Source organism: Sinohyriopsis cumingii, chromosome 6 (genome assembly GCF_028554795.1).
Source record: "Sinohyriopsis cumingii isolate HCF-2022 chromosome 6, ASM2855479v2, whole genome shotgun sequence".
Classification (NCBI taxonomy): domain Eukaryota; kingdom Metazoa; phylum Mollusca; class Bivalvia; order Unionida; family Unionidae; genus Sinohyriopsis; species Sinohyriopsis cumingii.
In genome coordinates, this window is record NC_142966.1 from 67,221,301 (window position 1) to 67,243,461 (window position 22,161).

Sequence of the window (22,161 nt, forward strand, 5' to 3'; positions counted from 1 at the left end):
TTATTTTGGCATAACAGTTCAAGAACCTGGTGATATTGTTAAATTTCAGAAGCTACGCCATGATCGTATTATATACAAATTCATATGCAAACTCTTCCCCAAAATGATAATAAACATTTTACACACTATTCCTCGTACTTAAAGAAAATATTCTTTCCCAGTATGAGAAAAATACACATACATGTTTTTAAAATTTCAGGAACCACGCCATGATCATATTAAATTTGTATTCATATGCAATCTCTTCCCCATAATGATAATTCATTTTTTATACACTATTTCATGTACTTTGAACAAAAAATATTTTTTCATTTGCAAATGAATATATTAAATTTTAAGAGCCATGCCACGACCGCATTTTATCTGAATTCACATTATAGCGGGGCGCGTTATAATGGGGTTGCACTGTATTGTTACATATCTAGTGTTCAAAAAGTTATGAATGTTACATAGTGTGCCAAATTTGGTAAAAAATTTGACATACATTTGCAATATAATATCTTTCTGAGCTTTCTGTATTACGTCAGTTCAGTTCTGATTATATACCTAATCCAGTTATATAAAACCCAATTCCAGGCAAGGTGTATCAGCTAAAATTCTCACTTTCATCAATTTCCTAAGAACAAAACTCTGACTTCGTAGCTTTACAAATAAATTGCCATGGTCATCAGCCAGTATTAGCCTAATAAAATTGTCATCTAAAAATGAACCACGCTGGAATTCAGCATTTTGGATTTTCTAGGCAGCTTGTATGTTAAACTTGCTAATGTAAAGCTCCCTTGATCCATGGTTCAGACTGTGACAGAATGCTTTGTCCAGAACCCAACTGCCAATTATACTAAGTGAAGTGAAAGAGTGTGCACAAGTTAATGACATCATGTGAAAGGGGCTCTTTGCATGATATATGATTACTTCCTGTGGATTATGATAATGGTGGAATTAGCATAACCGAAAATCAAACTGTACTTCTGATTATCACACAACATAATATAAATGACATGAATGTAAAATTGTCCATGATATTTTATTTATTTAGCACAATCACTAAAATTCAATGGCTTTCAATGACCCAGGTGGAATATCAATGACTTTCAAGGCCTTGAATTGAGGTGTTCATTTCTCAATGACTTTCAATGACCTTTAATGACCATGCAGAGGTTGACAATAGTATCAGGAAGCTTTATGTCTTGTTTGGTCAATTTCAGCTATGCAGTTTTTATGAAAAATTAGTTTAAGTTTTCTCTATTTTGAGCAATGGCAGTCATGTCTAATGGTGGATTAACATTATTAGTAAACAAATTGACAGTCCTTTATGCCAAGAGACTATCATATTGTAGTCAAATTTTGTTGACCAGAAAAGTAATTTTCAGTTGGTTTGTTATTTATTTTTAGTAATGCTAATCATATACAATTGAAGATCATCATCATCTGAATATATCTAAAACATGTTCATGCCACGATCCTTTCTGTCAAATTTGAAACACAAATAGTAGCAATTTCTGATATAAAACTTTTAGGTTTTTCTTAGTTTCTTTTAAGGTCTTAAAGTTTGTGGAAAAATTTTAGGTTTAAAGAATTGCACAGTTTTCAGACTTTCATGCATACAAATAATAGCATACTCATCAATTTTACATTAATTTTAATAATATGATTTGAACTTCTTTTCCACATCCTGAGCAAGGTAAGATCTAAATCAACTTAACGAACAAAGCATTGAAAAGTTAGTTAACTCATTTATGTTCATACATACATACATATATATATATATATATATATATATATATATATATATATATATACACACAAAAGCAGAGCAATATACACAAAAGCAGAGCAATATACAAAGTGTCATGCGAAATTCAGACATATTTCAATGCTTCTAGTTCATCACTGATTTGCTTGTCCAGATCCAGCTGTTCTTCCAGGTTTTTTCCATAGATGTCCTTAAGCTATGTGATGTGCTGATGAAAATAAGGTTCCTCTGATGTTCAGCATTTAATGCATAGTCATCAGCTAAACTGTTTATTGCTTCTATATCATAAGTTAGTGCTCATTTTTTCTTTCTCAAATCCACAATTTTATCGTCCCAGGCTTTTCTTTTCCTAGTTGTTGTCTCAGTCTCCTTTTGTTTCTCCTCATCTTGAAGAAATGCTTCAAACCTGCTGTATGCAGTGCTGGCACTGATAAACAACCTTGGGATCATTTCAACTTTACAGATTCAACCAGCAGCTCTAATGACGTCAATAATGATCCATTTGGCAATCAAAGTTCTTTCTGCTATATTTATCTCTTCCACTTCTTTGTTTACTGAAAACCCCCTTTCAACAGTTGCTTGCCCATGTGACAAGAGAAGCAAGGTCTTCATAATTTGCCAAAGGTTGGAATATTGCTGCTGATGAGTAAGCCTGTCATAAAGAAAAGTCAGTACATTCTTTCTTTCTTGAAAAAGATCCAAGTGATCTATTGCTAATGGCACAGTCAACAAATGCGGAAAACTCATTAACAGTATCACAACTACTGATATTGAACTTTCTCTTGCTGACTAATGAGTGCATGCTCCTCTTCAATTAGCCTCAGCTTGTGCTTTACTTTCTACAATGGCAGCCTCTGCTTGTGCTTTACTTTCTAAAATGGCAGCCTCAGCTTGTGCTTTACTGTCTACAATGGCAGCCTCAGCTTGTGCTTTACTTTCAACAATGGCAGCCTCAGCTTGTGCTTTACTTTCTAAAATGGCAGCCTCTGCTTGTGCTTTACTTTCTACAATGGCAGCCTCAGCTTGTGCTTTACTTTCAACAATGGCAGCCTCAGCTTGTGCTTTACTGTCTACAATGGCAGCCTCAGCTTGTGCTTTACTGTCTACAATGGCAGCCTCAGCTTGTGCTTTACTTTCAACAATGGCAGCCTCAGCTTGTGCTTTACTGTCTACAATGGCAGCCTCAGCTTGTGCTTTACTGTCTACAATGGCAACCTCAGCTTGTGCTTTACTTTCTAAAATGGCAGCCTCAGCTTGTGCTTTACTTTCTACAATGGCAGCCTCTACTTGTGCTTTACTTTCTACAATGGCAGCTTCAGCTTGTGCTTTACTTTCTAAAATGGCAGCCTCTGCTTGTGCTTTACTTCCTACAATGGCAGCCTCAGCTTGTGCTTTACTTTCTACAATGGCAGCCTCAGCTTGTGCTTTACTTTCTAAAATGGCAGCCTCTGCTTGTGCTTTACTTTCTACAATGGCAGCCTCAGCTTGTGCTTTACTTTCTACAATGGCAGCCTCTGCTTGTGCTTTACTTTCTACAATGGCAGCCTCAGCTTGTGCTTTACTTTCTACAATGGCAGCCTCAGCTTGTGCTTTACTTTCTACAATGGCAGCCTCAGTGTGTGCTTTACTTTCTAAAATGACAGCCTCTGCTTATGCTTTGCTTTCTACAATGGCAGCCTCTGCTTGTGCTTTATTTTCTAAAATGCCTGCAGGGTCAAGGCATGCCATTTCTTTCACTAAACCATAGTGAAGTGGTGATTTTGTGAGGAATTTGTCAGCAAAACAAACAAGAATCCTTTTGCATGTATCTTTAAATTCTAAGATTTGTAGTTCACTCACTTTTTTGGCCTTTTTTTAGTTCATTAATTATAGACTCTGCTATAAAGCCAACAGCAACCTTGTGTCTGGTTACATGATTTAATGGGTAAGTCACTTGAAATGTAACCATGTATTTTGTTGTTTTGATTTCCTCAATCTTTTCTGGGATAACAAACCTCTTTCGAAGGCTTATGTCAATAGCATTTAGATCATGATGAGCAAATTGTAGCATTAGTGCATCAGTTTGGTATTCTGTAAGGTAGGGCTCAGCAAGCTTGGAAAGTGAAATAAAGAATGACAATTTAGGTGCCAAAATTTCATCCTTCAAAAGGTAAAATAATAAAATAAACTAGAGACAAACAGTCATACATATAATTATATTGTTATAAAGGATATACAATATATCAAAGTAAATTATACAATTTTATATAGTGCATTAGCATTGGAAGAAGCATACATTAAATGCGAAACTAGTTGCACAGAATTTTCGGCGTTTGTGTTGTTTTTTTATCACAATCCTTCAAAAGGGAAACTTTCACAATCTAAAAGGATTCAGTCATCACGTCAGAAACACTTGATTTCATTACCTCACCAACATATTTTCTTAAAGGTTCCACCATATTTAAAGCCCTCTGAGCAACAGTGGTGTTCTCTAACTGCCTGTGTTTGCAGAACTGAAGAAGAAAGGTGGAAGTACCAGTAACATTTACAAAATCTTCTCTTGTTGCAAGTGTGTCGTGATAAAGCTGGAAAAGGGATCTTGCAATTTTAGCTAATTTCCAATTAACAGCATCCATTGCTGTCTTGAATGCACTATGGACCTTGTGAAGTGAACAACTTCCTGCATTTAACAATGTGACACTATGTACAGTGGCCAGAGCAGAATCAATCTTCTTATAAAAAGCCCAATTAATATTTGGCCCAACCATAGATAACTGAATCAAATTGTTCAAATTTAGGTTTGCTGTCACAGATTCAAATGCTGAGACCATATATGAGACAGTACAATGACCAAGGAAGTTTGATGTTAAAAACCTGGTCTTGACTATGTCCTGATCCCAAAAACGACCATGGAAATCCATTTGTTTTGTTTGATGGACATCTTTCATGCTCTCATCAAAGAGCAAAACAAACTCTTCTCATTTTATCCTCCAAAAGAGATGTAAAATATGGACCCAATCCAAATGAAGCCAAATATGACGTTTTCTGTCTGAAAGACTTAACGTTTTGACAACTGCACTATCCAGAAACAAGTACTGGAATACTTTTGTTATTCCAGAATTTGATGAAAAGTTGCAGTGTTTATCATTTGTATGCAATCTCCAAATAATTTCTGCTTTTAATGTGTCTTCTTTTGCTTCATGATCTTGCATAGATGCTGTGAGGTAGTAGACACTACCGAACAGGATGGTTGAGAATTCAGATTTTGTGGTAACAGTACCCGTACGAAATAATTAGGCAGATTCCACCTGGAACTTAAGCAGACTCCAAGCGGAATCTGCCTAAAATGTTACAAATCTGGTTAATAAAAAGGCTGACTTGGAAAATTGGAGAAGTCAAAGATGAATCCATCTAGAGTCCGTCTAACTCTGAGATGGACTTTTGTTAAAATTCCTGCTATATAATTCATCTTTGGGCATAATTTTGGACTTGGTTGATTTTCCACCCATTATCTAGGTGGAATTAGGAACTTAGTCACTGGCATCTATTATATGAAAGGAGGAATCTGGACTTAGTTTATTTTCTAACTGACATCTAGGCGGAATGAAGTCATTTACATCATTTAAATAAGGCAGAATTAGGACTTGGCTTTTGTGTGTCTATAAAGTTAAATGACTAAAAATATAGTGATATTTTGTGATTGTAATATCACTGACATTTCAGTAAAAATATAAATAAGATATAATAAAATTTATTGTTTTTGTACAATTTTAATGATTTTCAGTATCCTTTATATTTCCAGTTTCTGATAGCTGTAATTTTATTGTTTATTTTGGGCACAAATTATAACTTCTTTCCACATCTTTCCTAGTTAAATTTCTTTTTCAAATCTGTTGTTGTTGTTGTATTTTTGTTTAATTTCAACTGGATTTAACTGCCCTCAAACAAGTTTTCATCTTGTTTTCCATTTTAAAACAGAATTTCGCTTTTCTCCTGACCTGAATTTCTTCGATATGGACCCGTGTTTTAATATCGTCTCCAAAACTTTTTTAAAATAATATTCTATCCGGTCCCATTCCAAAATGAGCTTTCTAATAAGTATTTGTTCTGTTTATTGTTCAACAGATGATCATTGTATAAAGCTTTCTGATTGGTCAAAATTTTGCAATTGCCCAATGAATCGTAAAAATTTGTCAAAATTCCTGCTATATAATACATCTTTGGGCATAATTTTGGACTTGGTTGATTTTCCACCCACCATCTAGGTAAAATTAGGAACATAGTCACTGGCATCTATTATCCCTTTAGCTCATAAAGCATAGTGACAAAGTGCAGCGCACTATAAACAGAACACCTGTTACCTTCATCAGTACTGAATGAAATCCATGACCTCCATTTTGGAGAGTGGAGATTACGAACCAGTTACTTTAAATAGCAGATATCGACCAAAGCATAAACTGTGACCACATGATCTGACGTAATTGTCATTCGCAGAAATGAATGTAGTATTTAATAGGGGGTTTTCCCAGAAGGTGGCACTACGAAAACCGTCTTAAAATGGCTGATGTTGACAGCAGAAGTCAAAAGGCATTTCCATGTGAGGTGTCCAAAGGCACTTGCAACTGGTAAAGGGTTATATGAAAGAAGGAATCTGGACTTAGTTTATTTTCTAAGCAACATCTAGGTGGAATGAAGAACTTAGTCATTTACATCAGTTAAGTAAGGCAGAATTAGGACTTGGCTTTTGTGTACTTGAATTTCCTCAATATGGACCCATTTTTTTATCATCCCCAAAACTTTTTTAAATAATAATACTCTGTCCAATCCCATTCTGCAACGAGCTTTCTAATAAGTATTTGTTCCGTTTATTGTTTAACAGATGATCACTGTAAAAAGCTTTCGGACTGGTCTGAATTTTTTACTTGCCCAATGAATCGTCACGTAACAGAAACTGATGGGAATGAGCATGTTTACTAAACATGGCGATTTGAATTTTCAAGCGGGATACGGGATCGAATAACCATTTGAAAAATGTGCGGCAATGAGAATAGCTTGAATGCAAAGTCGATGGGAATGCAATTGGTCAATTTGTATGAAAACTGAACGCCAGGACTGTCATTTTGCTTTTTGTGCCATAAAGAGCTTTACAGTAGCAGCTAGCGTGCTAAATAGGACAAGGAATTGAACCTGGAATCAGGATGATTGCAAAGTTATACAACTCCAAACTGATTAACTTCAGAATTTAAGCAGGGACAACGTATAGATGACTGATGGGAATTGTTGCCAGATACCCATGTCTATCAAAGATAGTCATATCTTTGCAGAATTTTCTTGGCCGAAAAGTAGAATCTACTTTCAATATCGTGACGTTTATTCTGTATATTATCAAAATATTCTAGCTGTGTTATAATTCAGTGTAAAATAAGAGTAATTATATCATGATAAACGTTTGTCAAGGCTGCTTATGGAACAAGGACTAATTCAAGAGACCACAACAACATGATAGTTTGTACAATCAAAAATCAAGTCTACAGTACAAGTGACATAAGGCAGGCTCCTAGCTTTTCTTCTTTTCATAACCAATGTCTCAAATGGATGCTTTTCTGTAATTTTGCATTATTTTCACAGCTGAATTTTTCAATACAAATTAATATTTTATATTTTCTATATGTTTATGCATTCACAGATGCCTGTGCATATGTTCCAGGCTTGATACTTTGATTTTTAAAATCACTTAATTTTTTGGTGTAAAGCCAGATTCTTCATATCATGTTGTATAAACTGTATATATTGTACATAACATATAGAAGGCCTCAAGGTAGATTAGTGCTGCAACTAACTGAAGTACCTTCTCTAAATAAAGTCTTTATTATTATTATTATTGTTAACTCCCATATCTCTTGCCTTGGATGTCATATAATTACAACATCAGTATATTTCTATTCATGCAAACTTAAATATCACCTTGGTTAATAAAGTCCTGTTTAATTCATATCCATTATTTCTTTGAAATGTCTGAAACACTACTGACACTACAGTAAAATACTATATAATGATCAAAATATTAGTGAGTTTTAGTCAAAAATTTTTGTGAAATCTCACCAATATTTCAAAGAAATTTTAGTGAGATCTCACCATCATTTCAATGAAAGTTTTGGTCAAAATATTTGTGAAATCTCACCAAACTTTAAAGTGAAATGAAAAAGACTTACCGTATTTACTGCATATGTTGGGACACGATAAAATAATTATTTTTTTTCTGTCCCAGAACTTATGGTGAAACATTTTTTCACATTGGTCGTATGTCCCAAGATTTAAGAAATGAAATAAAATTGTATTGCATTTGTGTTTCCCCCCACCCTACTGCACGTTGCAATAAAATAGATAAATAAAACGTTGAATTGATAATAAAAAGAAAGAAACTAACCTTGTGTTGTTATCATTTATTCCTTTTTTCAACATGAGCATTTAAGAATAAAATATTTCCACGAAATCTGTAAGCGTAGGATTCCATACTATAGCGTGTATCAATTATGTCCGATACCACACACCACGTTGTTCACATGAACATTGAGAAGCAATTGTGCGTGGTTGTGCTCCATAGTTTGAACATGTTATCTGACTGAAAACTGGAGCCAACAAAATCGCAAACAAGAGGGAAATAGTCAACCGATACCTTGAAGACGCCATTCACGCATGACATGGTGTTGGGTGCAAAATAATCAAGATTGAATTATAACCAGGTCTACTGTATGACAGTATGTCGCAAATAAAAATGATCATTTGAAAACACATTCACTTAAGTGTAACTGACAATCTTTTCACCAGCTTGGGTTACAAAATTATCCTTACTATTTGCCAGCAGACGTCAATGATACTTTGTATTAACTGTAACCACAGATGCCAAACACACTGAACATAGAAGCCCTGGTGGTAAATAAACACGACTGGCAGCAATCATTTAACTCCTTTGAACCTACCAACAGGACATCAAAGACAAAAGGTGATTTTTATTACAAAGCAAGCCGATCTCAGAAGCCAACTTTGGTTACTTTTATTTTTTTTGGTAAAGGATATCAATACAAAGGTTATTTTATTGCAAAGCAAGCCGACATCGGAAGCTGACTGGATTTTGTGAAGTGAGCCGATTTTTTTATATTTTTTTTTTTTTTGTTTAATATACAAAGACAGCCTAGATATGGAAGCAAACTTGGGTTCCTTTTCACTTATAGTCACGGGAATTTTGAAAATAAATTGAAACAATGGAACAAATTTTGACGCAATATAGTGCTTTGTGCACAGATGTCGATGAATTCGCAAACGAGAGGGAAATAATCAACCGATATATTGAAGACAACTGCCATTCACGCATTGCACGGTGTTAGCCTCAAAATAGCCAAGAATAATTTTTATCCAGGTCTACTGTATGACAGCATCTCACAAAAAAAAAATCATTATTTAAAAACACATTCACCTGAGTACAAGTGACAATCTTTTCGCCGGAGCGGGTTACAAAAGTATCATTACTATTTATCCACAGACATCAGTGCACCTTTGTAATAATTACTACAAAAAATGCCAAGCACATAGAAGCCCTGGTGGTAAATAAACACAGCTGGCAGCCAACAGTAAACTTCTTCTTTGAACTTACCGACAGGACATCAAAGACAAAGGTTATATTTATCACAAAGCAAGCCGACATCGGAAGCTGACTTTGGACTCGGAAGCCGAATTTTTTTTAAAGGATATCAATACAAAGATTATTTTATTCCAAAGCAAGCTGACCTCTGAAGCCGACTTGGATTCTTTTACATGTGCCGATTTTTTATATTTTAGCTTCGAATAAACAAAGACGGCCGAGATATGGAAGCTAACTTGGGTTTCTTTTCACCGGTATTCACAACATTTTTTAAAATAAAGTGAAACAATGGAACAGTTTTTAAAGTTTACAATATAATGCTTCATGCACAAACATCAATGACCCAGCATCATCCAGAAGATTTGGAGCAAACTAAAATCACGTGATGAATAGATCATTTCGCCAACAATATGATCATTAACATGGATAAAACTCTAGTGTACTTTGATCGCATTCCTGGATGGACTGACTATAAGATGGGCATCAAAAGTGTGAGAATTAGCAAGACTTGTGCAGATTTGAAAACATCTGACTTTTGTCCTTGCAGTTTCTGCTTCAGGTGGTGTGTTGTCTCTAACATTTTTTCACGGTATGAGAAAGCTAAAAATATATTCATGTACCAAAAGAATAGATTGTACGTGTGCAGGAGAAGGGTTGTGTTGATGAGATGCTGCTGCAGTGGATTTAAGAGTTTTATGTCAAGTATACAGTTTTATACTTTTTAAAATAAAATTTCAGTTGGAGTGCAATTTCCGACATGTAATTTTTGAATGATTTAAATGGTGTCCCACAACTTACGACTCGAAAAAAACGATGTGTCCCAGAACATACAGTGCATAAAAAAATTACTTTTAAAATTAATTTATGGTGTCCCAACAAATACGGTGTCCCAACATATACGGTAAATACGGTAAGTGATGCCATCATAGATTAGGTTTTGAAGAAAGAAAATGACAAGAAAAACCTAAATCTTATCTGATAATGTCTGTCAAAATAAAATTTATGATCCATTTTAAAAATTACTGTGAATATTTATCATTGATTCCCAATAATGTCTAAAAATCATTAGTCAGTTTAAAAGATCTGAAGTATATTTTTTATAGTTTAGGAAGAAAGCGCTTAAAAAACCTGTCTGAAATCCGCCTTCACATTTTCATTATTGGATGGGGTTTCTACAGGTATTTCCATCTAATTAGGCAGAAGTAATCATTCCTCCTAATAATAGATGGAGTAATTTGCATATTTCGGGCCATATTCCACCCTGAATCCACCTAAAATTTATAATAAGTGGAATCAAGGCTTTAAGTTAAATCCGCTTTAAAATTACACCTGGAATCTGGTTAAAGTCAGGCTGGAAGTTTTCATACAGGTACTTTTCCTGAATCAGGTTGTTGACGCTAGAAAAAGAAAAGAAACAACTAAGTTTTACACTTATATATAATTAAGAAATATATTAAATATTATTGTATTGTAATTTAATTCTGCCTTTCTCATGCTATAATTTTTTTACTGCTGGTACTTTCTATGCATTCAATGTACTGCAATGTATAGCTTGTCGGAAGAGTTTGAACTCAGCTTCCATTTACTGTTCTAACTTGATTTAGTTTTATCATTATTAATTTAAATGGAGCACACCATAAGAATAATAAAAGGTAAACACCTTGAATAATAATATATAAATTGTAAATTTGAAATTGGGGAGGTAAACTTACTATTACAGTTATGACACAGTTTCTTCAGTTTTAATACCTTTATAAATACTAAAGACACAGAAAATAATGATAAAGCAAAATTATGCAAAAGTAAAGAGTAATATATATATATATATATATATATATATATATATATATATATAAAATAGTGAGTATTTCAGAAATTAAACCCTTTCACTAGTTTTTTATTTTTGCTCCCAGTATTTTCCATTGTTCCGGTCAATAGTTTTACCATCTTCAAATTCAATGTGATTTCTGCAAAATTAATTTTTATGCTATAATTCAAACAGATAGAAAGCTAGATAAACAGACAGATAATGTACATTTATACTCACAGTCAATACTTTCTTCAAGTCGAATGTGGAGGATATGCTGTTCTCATTTACTTGATGTTTTATTCCTTTTGCACGTATTCGTAAGCTACTACCACCCATTCTCATAATACTGAACGATTCTTTACACAATTTACATCTAGCAGAAAACACATCTTCTTTTTCCAACCAAGGAGTGTACTGCGGTTTGGACAACCAACTCATTTGAAAACATGTCTTGCTCGCACAGGCACTTGATTCTGGGGTAAACTAACGTGTCCACTCACCAATAAACATCTGAATGGCAATGAATCAATCTTGTTTATATTACAAGATTAAATGTAGTGTTTGGGAAAGCAAAGTGGTGACAGATAATTACACAAGAGTTAACCAAGCTAATCCTTTTGTTTTCTTGACTCTGTAAATCCCATACAAGATTCAATTTTGTTTTTGGGTAAGCAAAGTAGTGACAGATAACTACACAAGAATTAACCAAGTTAATCCTTTTGTTTTCTTGACTGTGTAAATCAAATACAAGATTCAATTTTGTTTTTGGGTAAGCAAAGTAGTGACAAATAATTACACAAGAAATAACCAAGTTAATCCTTGAGTTTTCTTGACAGGGTAAATCTTATAAAAGATTCAATTTTATTTTTGGGTATGCAAATTAGTGACAAATAACTCACAAGAAATAACCAAGTTAATCCTTGCGTTTTCTTGACAGGGTAAATCCTATATAAGATTGATAGTATTTAACATACAGAGAAATGTTTACAAAGCAATCTGTAACATTATGTAGATAACGTCATTTGAAATTTGGGCAATTACTTAACTATTAACACATTAACCCCTGGCAGCAAGTTTAAGTGGCAGGAGGTAGTAGCCTACCCCCGAGATCAGTAATGGCAAGGTCATGTTGGATACACTAAAGTGGGTGGTATTATAGAAAGGTAGACAGACGTAGCTCTACAATGATACCAAATAATCTGGAAGTTCTAGTTGCACTACAAAATACAGAGATAAAAACTTTTTTTTGACCCAATTTTTTTTTCCGTCCAAACTTTGCCCGTGGTCGGAATCCGATTTTGTATCCGGATTTTAGACTTTTTGGTCTCAGATCTAAGGCAGACCATTATGAACTTCAAATTGGATCTGTTAAGCCAAAAGCCAAAAAAAAAAAAAAAAAAAAGAATTCCAACTTTTACCTGTTTGCTCATGTGCGAGTGAAATAGCCAATGAAAAACAATGTTTCTAACACAACTAGACATTATATTATTTGAAAATCACCTGGAAATTGATGTATCATGATGTATTCAGAAATAGCCCATAACACGTGTTTCCTACTCGCTTTTCAGGCGAGAACGACAAAACCTCCAGCCTCCAGGGGTTAATGAGGTAACTAAATAAGCCTACAATTTTTAAACAAATCTTTCTTCACACACATCCAGAGATCACCTACATAGCTATTCAGAAAGTGCTAAGAAAAAATTCAATGTAATTTAACATGTCAAGAAATGTTGTTAAACATTTTTCCAGAAATGTCACATAGTCTTGAGCACATGTAACGATCAGAACAGCAAAACGACTTGACAGAAAATACCGTGGATATTCTGATTGCAAATTTGTCGGGTTAAGCCAAGATATAGCGAATGAAAGTAATGAACGAAAAGAATCATTCAATGAAGGAACCAATCACTGAAGCAATCACGATCAAATCATATTCACTCTGAAGTAGACCGTAAGTAGATCTTTGTAATGGTTGCTTGTGTGTGGAAGACATGAAGCAACGGATAAACTTTTCATAAAATTGGCCTTTCAGAATTAGTAAGGCTGCTTAAATGGTAATGGATGAAAGGTGTGGAGCGTCTATTTTACAGTCGTGTATGTTATGAGTGACTGAATGATTAGATAGTATCAGAAAATTAGATCGGAGTCATCCTGGGGTCAGATTGCGACTGGCAAGAGTTAGTTACCTTGTGTTAATTGGTGAGTGTACACATTAGTTTACTCCAGAATCAAGTGCCTGTGCTTGCTCGCCATTACTGCAAGCCAGGATAAACCGGATGTGCAAGTTACTAAGAACCCAGATGTACAACAGCTGTAGTTGATTTCCGGTGCAGCTTACATTTTTTTTCTTGATCGTGCAGTGCTGACTTTTTCTTTTAAAAACTTGAATTTACTTTTACTGCTGGTTCAGGTTGAAGAATTTTTAAGGTTTTTTTTAATTTATAAGGTTTCTTATAAAAAAAATTAGGCTTTTTTAAAGGTTTTTTAGGTAAAAAAAAATCTTAGGTTTTTTAAGTTCCTTATGAACACTGCATTCATGCAAAGATAATTTTTATCAAGTAGGAAGCACCTTATTACCAAGATCCTGTCTGTCAAATTTGAATTACCTTCTTGCCAAGAATCTTTCAGTCAAAAAAAAACCCCTTCAAGCCAAGGTCCTTTCTGTCAAATTTGAAACACCTTCAAGACAAAATCCTTTCTGTCAAATTTGAAACATCTCCGTGCCAAAATCCCTTTAGTCTAATTGGCTCTCATTCTCTTAAGAGGTTTTGGAGTCCTTTCAATATTTTGATGTTAATACTAGTTGTGCAAAAGGAGAGATTCTGGAGTCCTTTCAATATTTTGTTGTCAATACTCAAGTTTTACAAAAGGACAGTTTCTGTCAAATCTGACTGGTGAATACTGTTGAGCAGTTTTCAAGAAGACATCATTTAAAGGTTTGTCTATTTTTAGTACTGTTGGACATATCTGATTGTGGATTGTCATTACCTGAACAATTTAAAAGAACTTCTGCAACTTTTCAAAAACTTCTAATTTTATTTTTAAATTTTTGAGAAGGTGTAAACAGTAACTGAACAAAAGGCTGATGACACATGATGCAATAACGATGAAAGACCACACAAGGCTCACATATGGCCTTATGACCAGGTGACCTAAAATTTGGTCCATCATATCTGTCTATACTACTAATGTTGCAGCCATGAAAATAAGCACATTCTTGTCCATTCTTTCTTTAACATTAAGTACGGTTAGAATTTTTTGCTGTTTCGATGAAAATGGTTGAACATTTTCCCTATTAGTTTAGAATCCTATCTGATACAAAATATTTGTGGTAAAGAACAAGCTGTCTCAATTTCTAATATTGCCAATTAAGTCTTCAAAATGTCTTACAAAAAATTATTAACATGTTTTGTTACACTTCATACAGATTGGTAGGAAGGTGATCAAGTGCAAATTGTATAGAAATGAAATAGATACATTCAGCAGAAAACATATACACACAATTAAGAAAGCAAGTCACTGAAATCTGCCCTTTCATGACATTACCTTCAATTCAGTACAATATGGTTTAGGTTAGTCAAAAATAATAATTTACGGGTAAGCTTACCTGCATAGAATTAAATGCATAATTAAATGCACGAGTTGCTATCATGGTATGTATCATATTCAAAGGGAGCTGCTCATACCTAGCCCTAGTAATTACAGAAGCCAAGGTGGTTCAGTGGTTAGTATGCCAGAACAAATGGTGTGGATTCGAAGGCTACTGCTGGACCAGCCTCAGACAGCTACCATGTTGCATCCATTGACAATGCACTTGACCCCAACTGCTTCAGCATGAGATATCAAACTTGTGTTGATATGCCATAAAGCATCAAACCAAAACCTAGTAGCAACCTAAAGAAAATGTATCGTCCATGTTCATCATGTAAATTTTCATAGGATGTTTATTTTTAAAACTACAGCTACATATGGTATTTTAAGATTAGTGGAAACTTAATTCAGGCTAATTCCTATAAAAATTCAGTTGCATGGATATAAGTATATTCAAGACAGGTTAGCTGTTCAATAAATGTGATTTTTAAGGAAAGTTTGTTTTTACTAACTATAAGGCCCAGTTGCTTGGGTGAACTCCGATGGAGCACTTTCACCAACATCATTTACAGCTGTGACAGTGATAATATACAGGGTCTTTACAGCTAGGTTATCCAATGTGATGTATATCCTGGGCATAGGCTGGTCATCTACATCGTTTCTCCACCCTGTAGATAAAAATTGATCATTTAAAAAATGTCACTTAAAGTCAAGGAAAGCAGTGCAAATCATGAATACAGTATAAAGAATCTGAGTCAACCAAGGGTTGAACTATATGAGGCAGTTCAAGATAAATTTCACTCAAAAGAAAGTAATTAAAGCCAAATGAAAACAAATAAAAACCCAACCATTTGGATACTCCTTTCACCTGAAAATAACTATTTCACTCAAGACGGTATAAAATCATGATACAAGAAAGTACATGAGCTATGTTAAAAAGTCATAGGACACAAACTGCCACTGAAAGCTGTAAAAATATATTCTTTTGCTGTGCAAAATATTTTCTAGACCTGAATATATAGAAGTTGATGATTAAATAAACTGAAATAATTTCTAAATTAGAGACAATGTAGCAAGCAAAGGTAAACTTGCTAGTACTACACATACATAGTTTTTGCTGATAATTCTTGAGAAATTAGACTGGCTCATGCAATAGTGTATCATAGAATATACCTCATCTTCAAACCGTCCAGTACCTATTATGAAACATGTACCTTTTGACAGTTGCTAAGCCATTTCACTGATTGTTAAATTAAAGTCTGCCTACTGAAGACAATCATATAAAATTTATGCATTACAAATTCAGTCATATTAAATGTCTGCATATAACTTTACTTGTTCTTCTTGCCATAGTTTTAACAATACAGAATTCTTTATTTAGTTTTACAGTGATGCAAATTTAAATTGGAATCTTATTTTCCTCAAATTAGTTGCAGAAAAAAATTACTTGTACAATAATACTACTAGGCATACAAATTTTTTAAGTTTTACATTCAAGTTTTTGGAAGTAGAAACAGTGGCTATAGATCAATGCACAAATGCAAATTGAGTTAACAGTCCACATGAAACACCAGTGATTTACCTACACTGAAGGATCCTCTTTTACCATCACTTAAGTGTTAGTTATCAACAGTTATGACTGCATGGTGATCGTGACTTTGTCTGTGACAAACTTACCAACTGGAGCCTCAGCAGTCATTGGATTTTCATTTGAGCTATGGACCTTGTATCTGATGTTAAATTTAGTGACAGGAGGACCATGAACACTTGGAACATTGATAGCAAGCTGAATGGTACCAGCAGTATAGGAATCAACTGACACACCAGGTGAAGGAGGTTTCTCTATAAATAAAGGGAGGCATTAGTAAACAATGAAACTTTTGGGACACGGAAATGAGAAATTTGAGTTTGGCTGACATGTAATGATTCTGACCATGACCTTAATCCCATGGTCATTAAGGCTTTATCTGACAAAAAGGAACATAATGAAAATAAAAGTCTCTAGGCACAAAAAAAGATAAATTAGATTTGTATCTGCATACATACATAAACTAGTCAACAATCACACTCTAATACAATTTGAAATGAAAATTCAATCAGTGTATCTATATCAGCATACAAATAACTATACCAGATTTCATTCATCTACCTGATGTGGCATTTGCATGGTCCTTCTAACAAAGCCTAAAAGATTAAAATATTTAAGAAAAAACATTTTAAAAATTGCTGAAAAAAACTTTAAAGCTGCTCAGATCATCTATATAAACGTAAAAAAAAGTTTCCCACCAAAATTCATTTGACTATCTCAAGTGGTTTATTGCTTAAATGTGCTAGCAAATCCTGTGTCATTAAAAATAAAGTATTTTAAAAATGTGTAAGTAAGAGGTCCAAGTGTGTCAGAGATTGCTCCTCTGACAGACATTCACCTAATAGCCATTTGGACAGTACAATGCTCTCTATGTTTTCTTGAAATGATGTACACTGAATATTTTATGAAAATGACTATTTCATAATTTTTGTATACTATGGTATTGTCATCCGTATTTCATATTTTACACTTAACCCATACTTAAAGGCCATTATGCCAGGATACCATCTAACTTTATCACACTAATGAGAAGCTGTTGTTTCAAAGTTTTTGTTCTTCCATTTTTTAAAATTCTGGGCTTTCTGAGGCTGAAAGTAGTGTATGTTGATGGCTGATGGAGCTGTGTTGGCCTGAAAATCTATTTAGATGATGGCATATAAGAACAAATAAGCCAAATTACAATTTTTTTTGAGCTAAGAAGTTTGTTCCCATAACCAATTCTATAACCAGTAGATCTAAAAAAGATAAAAGCTAAACTTCAAAAACAATATCTGTTCCCATGGTGTCCTTGGGAAAGGCACTTTGCTCCAATTTCCACGGCATGGTATAGCCAATAATTTTTAATAATATTTGCACTATTACGCTAAGACTGATTTAGGATACATGTTCAGCATACTTGTCAATTATCACACCAGGAGAAGAAAAAAACTCCAAATTGCTGGGGTTGTTCCATGCCTACCTCCCAATCTCACAGTATGTCCCAATATTTTGCAGAAAGCTCCTGATTATTACATTATGCCTTTTGATTTTGATTTTTCCAGTAAAAATTATACACTAGCTATATTGTATGAAGTTCACAGAAGCCATGATCTATTTGATCACCTGTGCATACTGTTGTGGCATACATGCACAGAACACTTTTCGCATGACAAAAATGTTACATCAAACGGGTAAGTACAATATATGTAACCCTTTCATCACTAAGTAACTCTGCAGGTAAGTAACTTTGAAGTTTTAAAGCATAATGGCTTGTGGGTTCTGAAATAACTTAACTCTGACAATGTTAAAGATATCTGGCTTGATCAGGTGTCAAAAGGTTAAAAAAAACATATGCTATGACAAATTCAAAAGGTTAAAAAAACATATGCTATAACAAATTCACTAAATATTGCATGCCTATTACAACTGTTAAAAAACTTGTACAAACATGTAACATATAAAGTAAAGTACATGTAATAATCTATTCATCTCTGAGAAAACTTGGAATGTTCCCAAAAAACACAAGTCTTTCTTTCAGGTATTTCATGCATATAAGCCTGTTAAATTTTCATTCAAGTATATTGTAAGTAAAACAAAATATTTCAAAAAGCTGCTTTTCTTTTATCTTCCAGTAAAATAAAACTGACAAAACACCAGCAAAATAATTGAATTTATTGAAGAATCTATCATTTATAATGTCTGTACATGGTATTCAAATTATCTAATTCAAGTTATTCTTCTCTTGAAATATTAAGTGCACAAAAAAATCATTCTTGGAAATAGAGACTTAGATTTTTGATTCAACAAAAGACTGGGTACATCACCACAAAGCAGGCCACAACAGGCACATCAACACTTCCATGGTTGGATTTATTTTGGAATACCACAAAAATTATTCAGAACTTTAAATCATTGGTACCTGTGTTAGAAATTTTTAGATTATTTGGAATTTATTTTGCAATACCATAAGTTCTTTTACATTGTTCACTTTGTATTCTTGGGAAATAAATTATCTGTTGAATTTTACAAAGCTAGTTGCTTCTCGCTCTTTTTTGTTACATATTTTAAGACCCTGGAGTCATAATACCAGCAGGTAAGCAGTACCCGATACACACATGCTAACTTTATCCTGAAAATTGGAAGAGATCTGACTGGCAACCTTTGCGGAAGGAAACAGTTTACTGTGAGGGAAAATGGTGGTTCCAGGGAGATTCTTGCACTGTCTAATCAGCAAAACAGCATACATATACATGCTTAATTAGAGTAAAGAAGAGGTGTAAACCCTGTTTTCTGAAAAAAGTTCATCATGAAACACTATGGTTGCTGTGTGTGCAATATCAATACATGTCATGTGAGCTTCCTTGCAGTACATCGTAAGAAATGAACCAGTTGTGTTTGAAATGGGCTATAAAATTTAATTTTATGTTTGTATCTAAAGCAAAATAATTAAGTTCAGCAGGTCTCTTTTAACATATTTTTCACTTGTTTACTGATGTTGTGATTGTTCATTTTCTGGAAAACTTTGTTTCAAGTTGAATAATAATTTCCTGCCAATTGTTTTGATTTATAATACATATGATATATAGACTCTGTAAACAGAGAAGAAACAGTGACTATGGCAAATAGTATGCAATATTACATAATGGCATAAAAACTCAACATTATGGTGTAGAGGTGCTACACCAATAAGTGGTAAAGAGTTAATTAGGGTTACATGTGAAATAATCATTAGTGGGCATGGGTATTATGAAGTGTGTGTTAATAAGAAAGAGTTACAATTAGCATATGGCAAAGTATATTTATGGCACTGATCAACATGTTAAATATTTTCAAAATGCCAAATGCAAACTAGATGAAAGCTTAGACACAGGATAAGAATAACCAAAGCAATCAATAGAGATGAAATAGCTATGTAAACTAAAATCAGAATGGTTTGGTAGTATCAGTTGGATTCACAAGTCTTAGCAGGGTCAACACCATGTGGCATCAGTTCAGTGCAGTTCAAGTATTATTGACTTCATATCGTGGGACCCGCAACTCACTCCAAAAAACTAGCCCTTGAAGTAAGGGTGAAATTTACCAACTTCATAATGCAACACAATATCCCATTTCGGGTGGCAGATCATCTTACCAAATTTATCAAAACAATGTTTAGGGACTCTGAAATCGCATTTTTGATTATTAATATTGAATGTCTATCTAAACTGTTTTTGTATCATAATTATAACTTTACTAGTTAAAAAACTATTTGAAGTTAGATGTGTTTTGTCACATTTTGTCAAAATGTGCAATGTTTAGTGAAAATGACACTTAAAAAATTCTGTAAAATAGCCTCCTGAGTTTATGTAATAGTCTTCTAGTTTTTATTGAATCTCCCTACATGGCTTTTGAGAACTTGACAGGTATGGTGCTCAGCCATATCATATATATAATGGGAAATGTTAGCTTGGTTGCTGGTTGGCTTTAATAGCACTTTTAACAAATTAATTGCCATATCATATTGAGCAAGTTGAAGCAAAGTGCCTTTGCCAAGGCCACACCGAGGCAATTGACCCAGACTGACCTGGATGTTTACTGAATGCTCAACAATTGGATTAAGAATCCCCCACTCAACCAACATGGCTTCCTGAGTTCCCTCTACATGAATGGACTGAAGGAAAACAAAATAATATACAACCTACTGCTAATTAAGTGTTGGCATAAAAACCAAAGTCATGATACCAGATCAAAATTAAACCACAATGTTGCATACCTGCTTGAACCATTTGAATAGTGATATTGTTTGTTCCAGCAGCATTGAGTCCCTTGCAAATATAATCTCCCAAAATTTGCTGCTCACTTGAAAGGTCAAGTTTGGCCTATATGATAAAATACATTGAAAACACTGAATAGGATTAAAGATTTATGATAACATCATGAGCAACAATTACAGGTAAGGACATCATGCATGCATTACTTTCTATTATACCTGTGGAAAAATGGAGAAAGTTGAGATTTTATTAAAGAATAAATATGGCAGGACATGATTGTACCATACCATTTTGAAAACTGAAGCTCTTTTTGTACCTCAAATTACACAAACTTACTATAATAGCAATGATATATAATCTATAAAAGCAAAATCAAAGACTTTAAAGCCCCAATATTGACATTTCTTTAATAAATTTCATCATTCTTCCAAACTAGTTTGTCTGGAAAGAAGAAAATGATTTGTTTTATTAAAAAAAAGCTATCTCACATGAACCATTTATGAAATAATCAAGATGAATGGTTTAAATGTTAAAATATTCCTTTTACAATTAAGAGGTGCCATCTATCATTTCAGTCACTAAAGTAACTCATAATTCCATTCTCTTTTGGGAGTGCTCCAAATGTAGTGATGTGGTACAATCAACAAATTCCAACAACGACTAATAACAATAATTTTTGCAGATGGCAGACAGTTCGATTCAAGAGGGAATGAGGAGAGACAGGACTGCATTTTTTAGCAGACCAGAGAAGAGCATTAATTTGATAAAAATGAGACTCATGTGAATACTGCTGATCAGCTGGAATGTTGGAATACTCGAAATGGCGAACTTGAGCTGAAGACAACAAAGCTATTACAGATATCCATATTAATTGGTAAGCATATAACAGAGACTTGTTAAAAATAATGCACCTCAGTTATGCCTTTAAAGAAATGAATACTCATAAATGCTAGGCAGAGTATCAAATCAAAATTGAAAAAAATGTGTCATATAAGGATCACCTACCATATCCAACACTGAGTGGTATTTGCTTCTCATGTTTACAATGGTAATATCATCAAATGTTGTGTTCCAGCTTTCGACTGAAATCAGTTAATCCATGGATGGATGCTGCCAATCAACATTAATTTGTATGCATGTGAAAAATGAATGGGGCTTCTCAGTTCAAGGGAGAAATTATGTGGCTCAATGTGATGAAATGTTCATACTATCTAGTTTTTTTAATGGCACCTAATGATGTTTAGTACCTTTCAAGATTCATATTATTCAGACGATTTGGCAGATATGACTTTTTGCATATCATGGCAACATTAAGGCTTTTAATATTCTTGATTGATGGGGAAGTCCTGATTTTGCTAAATGAGGAAAATAAAAACATGTACAACCATCACAAAAACTGCAGCATCTCACATGTGAAGTCAGATAAGGAATGAGTGGTGCAGGAGGAGATGACAAAATGGCAGTATAGGCAAATATAACAGAAAGAACCACACTCATTTTGTGTGATTTTGACCCCAACTGTGGCTCCAACTCTTTTTGACATGGCAATTAAGTTTCATGTCTTCACCAATG

General features: G+C 33.8%; 1 protein-coding gene across 1 annotated transcript in view; it reads right to left on the reverse strand.

Annotated features, from left to right (window-relative positions):
* LOC149797120 (hemicentin-2-like) overlaps positions 1-22,161 on the reverse strand; it is a 287,779-nt gene that overhangs the window by 156,831 nt on the left and 108,787 nt on the right. Inside the window, exons 11-13 of the mRNA XM_089961792.1 lie at positions 20,592-20,697; positions 16,450-16,614; positions 15,285-15,440 (exon numbers count right to left, since the gene is read on the reverse strand). Coding sequence (XP_089817918.1) covers positions 15,285-15,440; positions 16,450-16,614; positions 20,592-20,697 — 427 coding nt within the window. The remainder of the gene's footprint in view (positions 1-15,284; positions 15,441-16,449; positions 16,615-20,591; positions 20,698-22,161) is intronic.